At 45.0% G+C, this 16002-nt stretch overlaps 1 protein-coding gene across 2 annotated transcripts in view; it reads right to left on the bottom strand.

Annotated features, from left to right (window-relative positions):
• The window catches only part of PDCD6 (programmed cell death 6), a 175712-nt gene that overhangs the window by 65804 nt on the left and 93906 nt on the right, over positions 1–16002 (bottom strand). For both annotated transcript variants that reach the window (XM_063922803.1, XM_063922804.1), the window contains exon 2: positions 11770–11831. In XM_063922803.1, the coding sequence (XP_063778873.1) occupies positions 11770–11831 (62 nt within the window). The remainder of the gene's footprint in view (positions 1–11769; positions 11832–16002) is intronic.

Raw genomic sequence — 16002 nt, 5'->3', positions numbered from 1 at the left:
ACGGCGGCGCGGCTCCGGGACCGAACACCAAGGACTGGGCCTGCGGTCGATCCCTCTGGAGCTAATGGTGTCCAGTAGCCTAAGAAGCCCAATCCGGCTGCAAGCAGGCGAGTTCGCTTCTTCTCCCCTTAGTCCCTCGCTGCAGTGAGCCTGTTGCCAGCAGGTCTCACTGAAAATAAAAAACCTAAGTCTATCTTTCTTTCTAAGAGCTCAGGAGAGCCCCTAGTGTGCATCCTACCTCGGCCGGGCACAAAATCTAACTGAGGCTTGGAGGAGGGTCATAGTGGGAGGAGCCACTGCACACCAGGTAGTCATAAATCTTTCTAGAGTGCCCAGCCTCCTTCGGAGCCCGCTATTCCCCATGGTCCTTACGGAGTTCCCAGCATGGTCCTTACGGAGTTCCCAGCATCCACTAGGACGTCAGAGAAATATATATTCTTTTCTCGTAGTCCGTAGAGGATTCTGGGGATCCATTTATTAACTAGTGGACCCGTCTATACCCCATGGTACTAAATGGATCCCCAGTATCCTCTAAGACGTAAGAGAAATGATATTATATATATTACACACACACACACACATATATATATATATATATATATATATATATATATATACACATATACCCCTACAGATCGGAACACGATCTTGGCAGCCCAAAGTCACCATCATCCACCCCTTAAGAGAGGTCTCCCTTTCTCCCAATTCCTCTGGGTCAAAAGACTCAGGAGTGATCCCACGGAACTAGAGATGAAAATGAATGACATGGAAAAGACATTCATACAGAGGGGGTATTCATCCCAGGTTTTGACTAAAGCAAGAGTACATGTGAACAACCTGTCTAGAGAGGACATCTTGGGGAGGAAAATGATGACTCCTGATACCCAGATAGATCGTCTTCATTGGGTGCATAAGTACAACTCTGCAGATCAACATATCAAGAAGACCTCTGAATCTTTGTGGCCCATAATACAGCAAGATCGGGGTTTAAAAAATTTGAAACACACTAGAATTATGTCCTGCTACAAAAGAGGACGTAATATTAAAGACTGGGTTGTACGTACGGACATCTCTAAAAGAATGCCCAGCCATACTCAATTTAAACCAGGAGGTTATTATAAATGTGTGGGCTGCACCACGTGCAGTTATACGATTGCTTCAAAATATATCACACATCCACACTCTAGGTGTCAATTTCGTATTCGCTATCCACTCACCTGTACAAGTACCCATGTGGTTTATGTAATTAAGTGCCCACGCGGGCTCTATTATATAGGCAAGGCAGTGAGAAGGTTCCAAGAACGAATAGCACAACATCGTTCAGCCATAAGAGCCGCTTTGGAAAATAAAAGAGAACTATCAACCGGTAGCCAGGCACTGTGCGCAAGCAAAACATGGTCTGGCTGCTTTGAGATACATGATCATTGATCAAGTTCCAGATGATCAACGAGGTGGAGATCGCAATAAAAGACTTCTGCAATTGTAAGCACAATGGATTTTCAAGCTTGATATAGTGAAACCAAGAGGCCTTAATGAACAGCTTTTATTTAGCATGTTCATATAATTCTCTTATGTCTGAATAATTAGATATCCTAACATAATAGATCATGACAAGGGTTCTCCATAGTACATTGTCATTAGGCAATATATATGTATGTCATAATTTTGAACAGTTAATACGAGTACCAGCATATCAAATGAGATGGATTAAGTGTATGAACCCGCTTGTGTAGGTATATTTTATGCTGATTAGTTTATTACGCGCGTGTGTGTGTGTGTGTGTATATATATATATATATATATATATATATATATATATATAATGCAGTACTGATCATTTGGGAAATCTGTAATAAATATTGTGTGTATTAGAAAGTCATAGCACAGTATTAAACACCACTATTACCATGTTCTGGGCGGTTTCTCTATGTAATCCACCAAATACTAACAGGTCTGTCCAGTAGAGGAAACGCAACTCCCATCTTACTTGGAAAATGAAACACACACTTCAAACTTTTTTCTCTTAGACATAGCCTCTACTGTGTAAGTCAGGGCACAGTCTTGTTTTCTGAACCGACAGGAGACAAATCATGGGTTGCTAAGCAGCACAGACAAATATTAAAGGACAACAACACAATGAACCTCTCAGTGCTCCATAGAAACATATGTTGTCAATGGTTTTACATTTAAAATATTTTTACTTTTTGTGGACTAATTGAAAAAAAAATGTATTGAAAAGAAACTTAGAAAATTACACAGCTTAACACTCACATATTATATATATATATATATACACACACACATATATATATATATATATATATAAATTTCAAGAAGAGCTGGCACTCACCCCAAATATATTGCTCCGGTGCCCTCTGGAATAATAAGTATAGGCAAAAATTGGAGACATGCAGCGGCACTCAGAGACTGATCCCAAAGGTTAAGGTGCAAAAGTAGATTCTTTAATCCATAAAAAGCAGCAACACAAAAGGTGACCAACGTTTCGGGGCGCTAACGCCCCTTTGTCAAGGTGATATAAGTGTACACAACATCTACATACCTTTAAATAAGCCAAGAAGACCCGCGAACGGGACACACGCGACGGAAGGAGAGTGAGGACGGGATCCGCTCTGTGCGCTTCCGGGTGTGGTGACGTCAGCACGCTCATACGCCGGAGTCCGTCACTTCCTGGATACCCACAACTTACCCGGTCGCCTAGGAGACCGGCGCTGGATGGTAACCATAGGACAGATAGACGTAGGTGTAGCTGGTGAAAACAAATGTGAGCCATGTATATAATCAACTGAGTGAAAAGTGTTAGGCAAAAGCAGAACATAAAAACATAAAATTTTGCTGAAAATTGCGTTAAACACGAAAATACCCTGAAATAATAAGCTAATATTGGGTACTAAAAAAACAAGATATAGAGCTCAGAGATAAATAGCAGGTTGCAGGTTGCATCCAGCTATTTATCTCTGAGCTCTATATCTTGTTTTTTTAGTACCCAATATTAGCTTATTATTTCAGGGTATTTTCGTGTTTAACGCAATTTTCAGCAAAATTTTATGTTTTTATGTTCTGCTTTTGCCTAACACTTTTCACTCAGTTGATTATATACATGGCTCACATTTGTTTTCACCAGCTACACCTACGTCTATCTGTCCTATGGTTACCATCCAGCGCCGGTCTCCTAGGCGACCGGGTAAGTTGTGGGTATCCAGGAAGTGACGGACTCCGGCGTATGAGCGTGCTGACGTCACCACACCCGGAAGCGCACAGAGCGGATCCCGTCCTCACTCTCCTTCCGTCGCGTGTGTCCCGTTCGCGGGTCTTCTTGGCTTATTTAAAGGTATGTAGATGTTGTGTACACTTATATCACCTTGACAAAGGGGCGATAGCGCCCCGAAACGTTGATCACCTTTTGTGTTGCTGTTTTTTATGGATTAAAGAATCTACTTTTGCATCTTAACCTTTGGGATCAGTCTCGGAGTGCCGCTGCATGTCTCCAATTTTTGCCTATATATATATATATATATATATATATATATATATATATATATATATATATATAATATAAGAATTTACTTACCGATAATTCTATTTCTCGTAGTCCGTAGTGGATGCTGGGAACTCCGTAAGGACCATGGGGAATAGCGGCTCCGCAGGAGACAGGGCACATCTAAAGAAAGCTTTAGGATCACCTGGTGTGCACTGGCTCCTCCCCCTATGACCCTCCTCCAAGCCTCAGTTAGGATACTGTGCCCGGACGAGCGTACACAATAAGGAAGGATTTTGAATCCCGGGTAAGACTCATACCAGCCACACCAATCACACTGTACAACTTGTGATCTGAACCCAGTTAACAGCATGATAATAGAGAAGCCTCTCGAAAAGATGGCTCACTACAACAATAACCCGAATTTTTTGGTAACAATAATTATGTACCAGTATTGCAGACAATCCGCACTTGGGATGGGCGCCCAGCATCCACTACGGACTACGAGAAATAGAATTATCGGTAAGTAAATTCTTATTTTCTCTGACGTCCTAGTGGATGCTGGGAACTCCGTAAGGACCATGGGGATTATACCAAAGCTCCCAAACGGGCGGGAGAGTGCGGATGACTCTGCAGCCCCCAATGAGAGAACTCCCGGTCCTCCTCAGCCAGGGTATCAAATTTGTAGAATTTTACAAACGTATTTGCTCCTGACCAAGTAACTGCTCGGCAAAGTTGTAAAGCCGAGACCCCTCGGGCAGCTGCCCAAGATGAGCCCACCTTCCTTGTGGAGTGGGCATTTACAGATTTTTGGCTGTGGCAGGCCTGCCACAGAATGTGCAAGCTGAATTGTACTACAAATCCAACGAGCAATAGTCTGCTTAGAAGCAGGAGCACCCAGCTAGTTGGGTGCATAGAGGATAAACAGCGAGTCAGATTTCCTGACTCCAGCCGTCCTGGAAACATATATTTTCCGGGTCCTGACAACGTCTAGCAACTTGGAGTCCTCCAAGTCCCTAGTAGCCGCAGGCACCACAATAGGTTTGGTTCAGGTGAGACGCTGAAACCACCTTAGGGAGAAACTGAGGACGAGTCCTCAATTCCGCCCTGTCCGAATGGAAAATCAGATAAGGGCTTTTACAGGATAAAGCCACCAATTCTGACACGCGCCTGGCCCAGGCCAGAGCCAACAGCATGACCACTTTTTCTGTGAGATATTTTAACTCCACAGATTTAAGTGTGTCAAACCAATGTGACTTTTGGAACCCAAAAACCACCTGGAGATCCCAAAAGTGCCACTAAAGGCACAAAAGGAGGCTGTATATGCAGTACCCCTTTAACAAATGTCTGAACTTCAGGGACTGAAGCTAGTTCTTTTTTGGAAGAAAATTGACAGAGCCGAAATTTGAACCTTAATGGACCCCAATTTCAGGCCCATAGATACTCCTGTTTGCAGGAAATGTAGGAATCGACCCAGTTGAATTTCCTCCGTCGAGCCTTACTGGCCTCGCACCACGCAACATATTTTCGCCAAATGCGGTGATAATGTTTTGCGGTTACATCCTTCCTGGCTTTGATCAGGATAGGGATGACTTCATCCGGAATGCCTTTTTCCTTCAGGATCCGGCGTTCAACCGCCATGCCGTCAACGCAGCCGCGGTAAGTCTTGGAACAGACAAGGTCCTTGCTGGAGCAGGTCCCTTCTTAGAGGTAGAGGCTACGGATCCTCCGTGAGCCTCTCTTGAAGTTCCGGTTACCAATTCCTTCTTGGCCAATCCGGAGCCACTAATATAGTGCTTACTCCTCTCCATCTTATCAATCTCAGTACCTTGGGTATGAGAGGCAGAGGAGGGAACCCATACACTGATTGGTACACCCACGGTGTTACCAGAGCATCTACAGCTATTGCCTGAGGGTCCCTTGACGTGGCGCAATACCTGTCGAGTTTTTCCCAACGGTTTATAATCATGTGGAAGACTTCTGGGTGAAGTCCTTACTCTCCCGGGTGGAGGTCGTGCTGAGGAAAACTGCTTCCCAGTTGTCCACTCCCGGAATGAAAACTGCTGACAGTGCTATCACATGGTTTTTCGCCCCGCGAAGAATCCTTGCAGCTTCTGCCATTGCCCTCCTGCTTCTTGTGGCACCCTGTCTGTTTACGTGGGTGACTGCCGTAATGTTGTCCGACTGGATCAACACCGGCTGACCTTGAAGCAGAGGTCTTGCTAAGCTTAGAGCATTGTAAATGGCCCTTAGCTTCAGGACATTTATGTGAAGTGATGTCTCCAGGCTTGACCATAAGCCCTGGATATTCCTTCCCTGTGTGACTGCTCCCCAGCCTCGCAGGCTGGCATCCGTGGCCACCAGGACCCAGTCCCGCATGCCGAATCTGCGGCCCTCTAGAAGATGAGCACTCTGCAACCACCACAGGAGGGATACCCTTGTCCCTGGTGACAGGGTTATCCGCTGAAGCATCTGAAGATGCGACCCGGACCATTTGTCCAGTAGGTTCCACTGGAAAGTCTTGCGTGGAATCTGCCGAATGGGATTGCTTCGTAGGAAGCCACCATTTTTACCCAGAACCCTTGTGCATTGATGCACTGAGACTTGGTTCGGTTTTAGGAGGTTCCTGACTAGCTCGGATAACTCCCTGGCTTTCTCCTCCGGGAGAAATACCTTCTTTCTGGACTGTGTCCAGGATCATCCCTAGGAACAGAAGACAAGTCGTCGGAACCAGCTGCGATTTTGGAATATTGAGAATCCAATCATGCTGCCGCAACACTACCTGAGGTAGTGCTACACCGATCTCCAACTGTTCCCTGGATCTCACCCTTATCAGGGAATCGTCCAAGTAAAGGATAACTAAAATTCCCTTCCTTCGAAGGAATATCATCATTACGGTCATTACTTCAGTAAAGACCCGGGGTGCCGTGGACCATCCCTACGGCAGCGTCTGAACTGATAGTGACAGTTCTGTACCATAACCTGAGATACCCTTGGTGAGAAGGGTAAATTTTGACATGAAGGTAAGCATCCTTGATGTCCCGAGACATCATGTAGTCCCCTTCTTCCAGGTTTGCAATCACTGCTCTGAGTGACTCAATTTTGAATTTGAACCTCTGTATGTAAGTGTTCAAAGATTTTAGATTTTAAAATCGGTCTCACCGAGCCGTCTGGCTTCGGTACCACAATAGTGTGGAATAATACCCCGTTCCCTGTTGCAGGAGGGGTACCTTAATTATCACCTGCTGGGAATACAGCTTGTGAATGGCTTCCAAAACTGCCTCCCTGTCAGCGGGAGACGTCGGTAAAACAGACTTTTGGAAACGGCGAGGGGAATACGTCTCGAAATTCAATTTGTACCCCTGAAATATTACCTGAAGGATCCAGGGGTTTACTTGCGAGTGAGCCCACTGCGCACTGAAATTCATTGAGAACGGGCCCCCACCGTGCCTGAACTTGTAAAGCCCTAGCGTCATACTGAGAGCTTGGCAGAGGCGGAAAAGGGTTTCTGTTCCTGGGAACTGGCTGATCTCTGCAGCCATTTTCCTCTCCCTCTGTCACGAGCAGAAAAGAGGAACCCTTTTGTCCGCTTGCCAACCAGGACTGCGCCTGATAATACGGCGTCTTATTTTGAGAGGCTACCTTTTTTAAGGCAATACTTCCAAATGCCGTTTGGAATCCGCATCACCTGACCACTTTACTGGTATAATTGGACAACGCACTTATACTTGATGCCAGTCGGCAAATATTCCGCTGTGCATCATGCATATATAGAAATGCATCTTTTAATTGCTCTATAGGCAATAATATACTGTCCTTATCTAGGATATCAAATTTCCAGTCAGGGAATCCGACCACGCCAACCCAGCACTGCACATCCAGGCTGAGGCGATTGCTGGTCGCAGTATAACACCAGTATGTGTGTAAATACATTTTAGGATACCCTCCTGCTTTCTATCAGCAGGATCCCTAAGGGCGGCCATCTCCAGAGAGGGTAGAGCCCTTGTTCTTACAAGCGTGTGAGCGCCTTATCCCCCTTAGGGGGTGTTTCCCAACGCACCCTAACCTCTGGCGGGAAAAGGTATACTGCCAATAACTTTTTAGAAATTATCAATTGTTATCGGGGGGAAACCCACGCATCATCACACACCTCATTTTATTTCTCAGATTCAGGAAAACTACAGGAAGTTTTTCCTCACCAAACATAATACCCCTTTTTTTGGTGGTATTTATATTATCAGAAGAGTGTAAACTTTTTCCATTGCCTCAATCATGCAATGTGTGGCCCTATTGGAAATCACGGTTGTCTCTTCACCGTCGACACAGGAGTCAGTATCCGTGTCGGCGTCTGTATTTGAGGTAACGGGCGCTTTAGAGCCCCTGTATGAGACGTCTGGACATGCACAAGCTGAGTAGCCGGCTGTCTCATGTCAACCACTGTCTTTTATACAAAGCTGACACTGTCACGCAATTTCAACAGTACATCCACTCAGGTGTCGACCCCCCAGGGGGTGACAACACTATTACAGACACTCTACTCCGTCTCCTCATCATTTTTCTCCTCATACATGTCGACACAAACGTACCGACACACAGCACACACACAGGGAATGCTCTGATAGAGGACAGGACCCCACTAGCCCTTTGGGGAGACAGAGGGAGAGTTTGCCAGCACACACCAGAGCGCTATATATATACAGGGATAACCTTATATAAGTGTTTTTCCCTTTATAGCTGCTGTATTGTTTATACTGCGCCTAATTTGTGCCCCCCCCTCTTTTTTAACCCCTTTCTGTAGTGTAGTGACTGCAGGGGAGAGCCAGGGAGCTTCCCTCCAACTGAGCTGTGAGGGAAAATGGCGCCAGTGTGCTGAGGAGATAGGCTCCGCCCCTTTCTCGGCGTCCTTATCATCCGTTTTCTTGTATGTTTTGGCAGGGGTTAAATGCATCCATATAGCCCAGGAGTTATATGTGATGCATTTATTTTAGCCATAAAAGGTTTTCTATCGATTTATTGCGTCTCAGGGCGCTGCCCCCCCAGCGCCCTGCACCCTCAGTGACCGGAGTGTGAAGTGTGCTGAGAGCAATGGCGCACAGCTGCGGTGCTGTGCGCCTACCTTTATCTGAAGACAGGAAAGTCTTCTGCCGCCGATTTTTCCGGACCTCTTCGCTCTTCTGGCTCTGTAAGGGGGCCGGCGGCGCGACTCCGGTGACCCATCCAGGCTGAACCTGTGATCGTCCCTCTGGAGCTAATGTCCAGTAGCCTAAGAAGCCCAATCCACTCTGCACGCAGGTGAGTTCGCTTCTTCTCCCCTTAGTCCCTCGATGCAGTGAGCCTGTTGCCAGCAGGTCTCACTGAAAATAATAAACCTAAACTAAAACTTTCACAAAGAGCTCAGGAGAGCCCCTAGTGTGCACCCTTCTCGTCGGGCACAGAAAATCTAACTGAGGCTTGGAGGAGGGTCATAGGGGGAGGAGCCAGTGCACACCAGGTGATCCTAAAGCTTTCTTTAGATGTGCCCTGTCTCCTGCGGAGCCGCTATTCCCCATGGTCCTTACGGAGTTCCCAGCATCCACTAGGACGTCAGAGAAATATATATATATATATATATATATATATATATATACACACACACACACATACATATATATATACACATACATACATATATATATATATATATATATATATATATATATATATACACACACACATACATATATATATATATACACATACATATATATATATATATATATATATATATATATACATATACACTGCTCAACAAAAAAAAAGGGAACACTAAAGTAACATACTAGATCTGAATGAATTAAATATTCTTATTAAATACTTTGTTCTTTACGTAGTTGAATGTGCTGACAACAAAATCACACAAAAATGATCAATGGAAATCAAATTTATTAACCCATGGAGGTCTGGATTTGGAGTCACACTCAAAATTAAAGTGGAAAAACACACTACAGGCTGATCCAACTTTGATGTAATGTCCTTAAAACAAGTCAAAATGAGGCTCAGTAGTGTGTGTGGCCTCCACGTGCCTGTATGACCTCCCTACAACACCTGGGCATGCTCCTGATGAGGTGGCGGATGGTCTCCTGAGGGATCTGCTCCCAGACCTGGACTAAAGCATCCGCCAACTCCTAGGCAGTCTGTAGTGCAACGTTGGTGGATGGAGCGAGACATGATGTCCCAGATGTGATCAATTGGATTCAGGTCTGGGGAAAGGGGCGGGCCAGTCCATAGCATCAATGCCTTCGTCTTGCAGGAACTGCTGACACTCCAGCCCAGAGGCGTAACTCTGGGAGGCAACGGAGTCATCTGCCGCCGGGCTCCTGCTCTGAAGGGGGCTCCTCTCCTCCCATTCTGTGACACCATTGAATTAAGTTCATTGATAGCTGCCACTATCTTTTCAGTGGCCGACTTCCTCACTGGTCCCTGCACCTTACAAATCACACCCTTTTTATTATACTGTAGATACACATTTTACAAGTGTCATACCCAGGATTAGAAACCACAACCTATTACGCAGGTACCTTACTGATGAAGCTGTTCGCTCCTGTACAGGAAACATGAGAATTCTAACTATATGAAGTTACTTTTCTGACATGACCTTAAACCAGTCTCTAAAGCACTTGCAGCTGGGGCAATTTATATTAATAATTTATAAAGCGACAATGAAATGTACATATGCAGTATATTTTTTTGTCACAACACTCCATAAACAAACACACACACATATATTTATCTATATATTGGGGGGGGCACCAATATTTATCTTGCCTCCGGGCAAATGGGATGAACTTACACCACTGCTCCAGCCACATGAGGTCTAGCATTGTCTTGCATTAGGAGGAACCCAGGGCCAACCACACCAGCATATGGTCTCACAAGGGGTCTGAGGATTTCATCTCGGTACCTAATGGCAGTCAGGCTACCTCTGGCGAGCACATGGAGGGCTGTGTGGCCCCCCAAAGAAATGCCAGCTCACACCATTACAGACCCACTGCCAAACTAGTCATGCTGGAGGATGTTGCAGGCAGCAGAACGTTCTCCTTGGCGTCTCCAGACTCTGTCACGTCTGTCACATGTGCTCAGTGAGAACCTGCTTTCATCTGTGAAGAGCACAGGGCGGCAGTGGCGAATTTGCCAATCTTGGTGTTCTCTGGCAAATGCCAAACGTCCTGCACGGTGTTGGGCTGTAAGCACAACCCCCACCTGTGGACGTCGGGCCCTCATACCACCCTCATGGAGTCTGTTTCTGATCGTTTGAGTAGACACATGCACATATGTGGCTTGCTGGAGGTCATTTTGCAGGGCTCTGGCAGTGCTCCTCCTGTTACTCCTTGCACAAAGGCAGAGGTAGCGGTCCTGCTGCTGGGTTGTTGCCCTCCTACGGCCTCCTCTACATCTCCTGATGTACTGGCCTGTCTCCTGGTAGCGCCTCCATGCTCTGGACACTATGCTGATAGACACAGCAAACCTTCTTGCCACAGCTCGCATTGATGTGCCATCCTGGATGAGCTGCACTACCTGAGCCACTTGTGTGGGTTGTAGACTCCGTCTCATGCTACCACTAGAGTGAAAGCACCGCCAGCTTTCAAAAGTCACCAAAACATCAGCCAGAAAGCATAGGAGCTGAGAAATGGTCTGTTGTCACCACCTGCAGAACAACTCCTTTATTGGGGGTGTCTTGCTAATTGCCTATAATTTCCACCTGTTGTCTATTCCATTTGCACAACAGCATGTGAAATTGATTGTCAATCAGTGTTGCTTCCTAAGTGGACAATTTGATGTCACAGTAGACTTGGAGTTACATTCTGTTAAGTGTTCCCTTTATTTTTTTTTGAGCAGTGTGATAGATAGATAGATAGATATATATATATATATATATATATACACATATATACATACATATACATACACACATACATATACACGCAGAAGAAAGAAAGAAAGAAAGAAAGAAAGAAAGAAAGAAAGAAAGAAAGAAAGAAAGAAAGAAAGAAAGAAAGAAAGAAAGAAAGAAAGAAAGAAAGAAAGAAAGAAAGAAAGGAGAGCGCTCTGTAATCTTCTTTTCTAGCAACAGATTTTATTTTAATTTAAAAAAAAAAAATGTTGTGTGTTAAGTTAGGACAAATGTGATATCACACCTCCTTTACTTTGCCGAATGGTACTTTCTATTCTATTATACAAAGCTTTCAGTTGTAATGGTTATTGGAAAGAGACAAGCTTATGCATACAATTCTTACCATTGGATAAAGCCTGCTGGAGTTCTGCATCCGATATAACACCACTGTTGTCTGTGTCCACTCTGTAAGGAGGAAAAGGAGCGCTGAAGTCAATTGAAAATTGCAAAAAAAACAAAAACCCATTAGTAGGCAAATAATACATTCTCCTTTTTGGGACGTAGTAAATATTCCTGCTCCGAGTATGCCAACAATACCGGCACCATCTCGCCGGATCCCAATGGTAAGTATTGGGGTTATGCACTATAGGGAGGGTTAGAAATACTGTAGGCTGCGGGTGGGAATGGTTAGGGTTACAATAATCCCGAAATTCTGACCACCAGGATATCGAGAACGAGGAGACGGGGCAGGCTGGACTAGCAAATGTGTGGCCCATACAAGGACTGGGGGAGGAAGGGGGGTTACAAGCAGCAGAAGAGAGGATCTGCTTTTGGTGGAGGGCTTAGGAAGGGAAGCAGAAAAGGAATGAGGGTGGGACAAGAGGGGTATGTGCCCCGGGTGATAGAGCAGAAGGGGAGTCAGAGCAGCCTGTCACGTATTGGGATCAGGTGGATCCTCTCTATCTGTCCTTGACTCAATTTCTACATTGCCATCCAGAACCCCCCCTTCAGATGTCAGAGTAGGAGGAGGCTTAGTCAATGTTAGACTCAAGGGTACGGGGCCAATCTGGACTTGGGGCAGAGCCTTAGAGGGGAGGGTGCGGGGGGGGGGACTTGACACTTTGTGAGGACTTGACACTTTAGAGACAGACAGTTAAAGTGGTGGCTGGAGGCAAACCTGGGAGGGGCAGGCGTGAAAGTGGGGACAGGAGCTGGGAATAAGAGTTGCATGGGTGAGAGCTAATAACAGAGGTGTTAAAAGTTCTATATTGATGATAAAAAATAAAAATAGGGTGCTGTAAAGCGCTCTAAGAAGTGTTACATTGTGGTGTCCTGAGGCAGCCCAGCCAAACCAACCCAGGGTCTCACACCCCAAACTCTCCCCATCACTGAAATACTGTAAAGTGTACATAGGATATGGCAGCACAACATCTTTAGATGGCGTTAGATGTGGGGGCCAAACTCTTTATTGCACAGCTTGGTAAATCAGCATTGCATCCCTCATAGAAACCTATCGGCTGCGGCTGCAGTCGGAAATGGGGAGTCAGCAGCAGTCTATTTATATTATAGGCTTGCCAGAATATCCATTTAATCTGGGAAACCTATGATTTACACAGGTTCTGTAGCTGGCAATTTTCAAGCCTGCATTTCACCTGGTTTTAGCCACAGAATGTGTGTAAATCATTGGTGTCCCCGATTAAAGGAATAGTATGGCAAACCTACATACAGTGCCTTGCTAAAGTATTCACCCTACTTTGCATTTATCATGTTTTGTTGCCTCACAACCTAGAATTAAAATGGATTGTTTGAAGGTTTGCATCATTTCATTCACAGAACATGCCTACAACTTTGAAGATTTTTTTTTTTTTTTATAGTGAAGCAAACAACAAATAGGACAAAAGAACAGAAAACTTCAGCATGCATATTTATTCACCCCCCTAAAGTCAGTACTTTGTAGAGCCACCTTTGCGGCAATTACAGCTGCAACTCACTTTGGATAAGTCTTATGAGCTTGCCACATCTTGCCACTGGGATTTTTGCACATTCCTCAAGGCAAAACTGCTCCAGCTCCTTCATGTTGGATGGTTTCTGCTGGTGAACAGCAATCTTCAAGTCTGTCCACAGATTCTCAATTGGATTGAGATCTGGGCTTTGACTAGGCCATTCCAACACACTTAAATGTTTCCACTTAAACCACTCGAGTGTTGCTTTAGCAGTATGCTTCAGGCCATTGTCCTGCTGGTAGGTGAACCACCGTCCCAGTCTCAAATCACAGGCAGTCTGAAACAGGTTTTGCTCAAGAATATCCCTGTATTTAGCACCATCCATCTTTCCCTCGACTCGAAACAGTTTACCAGTCCTTGCTGCTGTAAAACATCCCCACAACATGATGCTGCTGCCACCACCATGTTTAGCTGTGGAGATGGTGTTCTTAGGGTGATGGGATGTGTTGGGTTTGCACCAGACATAGTGCTTTCCTTGGTGGCCGAAAAGTTAAATTTTAATCTCATCTGCACCTTCCTCCATACATTTGGAGAGTCATCCACATGCCTTTTGGCAAACTAAAAACGTGCCTTCTTATTTTTAACACTGAGTAATGGCTTTTTTCTGGCCACTCATCCATAAAGCCCAGCTCTATGGAGCGTATGGCTTATTGTGGTCACATGCGCAAATACACCAGTCTCTGCTGAGGAACTCTACAGCTCCTTCAGGGTTACCCTTTGGTCTCTGTGCTGCAGTAGGATATGCCGGCGGCCGTGCTCCCAGTGGCCAGCATACCAGCGCCGGAATCCCGACCGCCGGCATACCGACAGCTGGGCAAACGCAAATGAGCTCCTTGCTGGCTCGCAGCAGGCACAGTGGCGCGCTACTCGCGCCACGCTATCTATTCTCCCCCCAGGGGGGTCGTGGGCCCCAAGAGGGAGAAAAGGTGTCGGTAAGCCGGCTGTCGGTAAGCCGGCTGTTGGGATTCCGGCGCCGGTACACTGTGCGCTGGGATCCCGACAGCCGGCAAACTGAAGACCACCCGCCTCTCTGATTAATGCCCTCCTTGCCCGTTCTGTGAGTTTTGGTGGCCGGCCCTCTCTTGGCAGGTTTGCTGTGGTACCATGTTCTTTCCATTTGAAGACGATGGATTTGATGGTGCTCCGGGGATCATCAAAGATTTGGATATTTTTTTTTTTATAACCCAACCACGACTTGTACTTCTCAACAACTTTGTCCCTGACTTGTTTGGAGAGCTCCTTGGTCTTCACAGTGTGATGCCTCTTGCTTAGTGGTGTTGCAGCCTCTTGGGCCTTTCATAAAAGGTGTGTTTATATTGACAGATCATGTGATGCTTAGATTGCACACAGGTGGACTAGATTTCACTAATTATTTGACTTCTGAAGGTAATTGGTTGCACCAGAACTTTTGAGGGGCTTCATTGCAAAAGGGGGTGAATACATATGCACATCACAATTTTAAAAATGTTATTATATAAAAAACAATTTTTATATATTTTTATCATCTCATTTCAGCAAGTTAGACTACTTTGTGCAGATACAGAACATAAAAGATTTAAAAAAAAATATATTAAATGACAGGTTGTAATGTAACAAAATAGGTAAAAAGCCAAGGAGGGGGGGGGGGGGCTGAATACTTTAGCAAAGCACAGTATATACATATTCATACTGTACAAACACACACCTTAAAAGCTGCCATGTGTATGGATCATTCCATGTAACCTGGACTCACCTGTACCTCCTGACCATCTCCAATTTTGATCACATTTTACATAAGGTGGGCATATTTGTCAGACTAACTGTGGAAAAATGTAGTTCACAACATGCGATAGTAGCAAAACTACGGCCCTCAAAGTGGGAGTGGGTGCAGCAGTCATTCAGAACTGGTAACCTGTGGTAAATAGTGGGGACAATCTTCAAAACTGATCCACTTGATGTGGCATGAAAGGACAGTTATAACATTTTATAGCCACTTTTTTGAATTAAGAGAATTTTTTTATTGAAGCAATGCATAAATTATTAAACAATGACACAGTACAAAACAATAAATGCATGTTCACATTTAAGACTGCCCAACATGAAGAATTACAATGGACTGGTTGAACACAGGTACACTGTGAACAGCCTTACAGTCAAAGAAACACTTGTTGAAAGGCCCACAAAAATGACAAGACATGCAAGTATAAAAAAATAAAAAATAAATAAATAAATAAATGTAATTACCCAATGGAAACTCCTTTTCTCGTAGTCTGTAGAGGACACTGGGTTCCACATTAGTACCATGGGGTATAGAAGGGTCCAATAGGAGCGTTGGGCACTTTAAGAAATCAAGAGTGTGCACTGGCTCCTCCCTCTATGCCCCTCCTACCAGACTCAGTCTAGAAACTGTGCCCGAGGAGACGGACATATCCTGAGGAAGGATGTAACAGAAAAGTGGTGAGATTCGAACCAGCACACACAAACAAGAGGAAAGGAATAACAACCAACTTGAACAGAAACAGTAACAGCTGAACAAACATTAAAGTAACAGTGCGGGAAAAACGAAGCACTTGGAGGGTGCCCAGTACCCTCTACGGATTACGAGAAAAGGATTTACTGGTAGGTAATTAAAATCCTATTTTCTCTCACGCCCT

The sequence above is a fragment of the Pseudophryne corroboree genome, chromosome 5 (genome assembly GCF_028390025.1).
Source record: "Pseudophryne corroboree isolate aPseCor3 chromosome 5, aPseCor3.hap2, whole genome shotgun sequence".
Taxonomy (NCBI): Eukaryota; Metazoa; Chordata; class Amphibia; order Anura; family Myobatrachidae; genus Pseudophryne; species Pseudophryne corroboree.
This window is presented reverse-complemented; position numbering and strand designations above follow the sequence as displayed.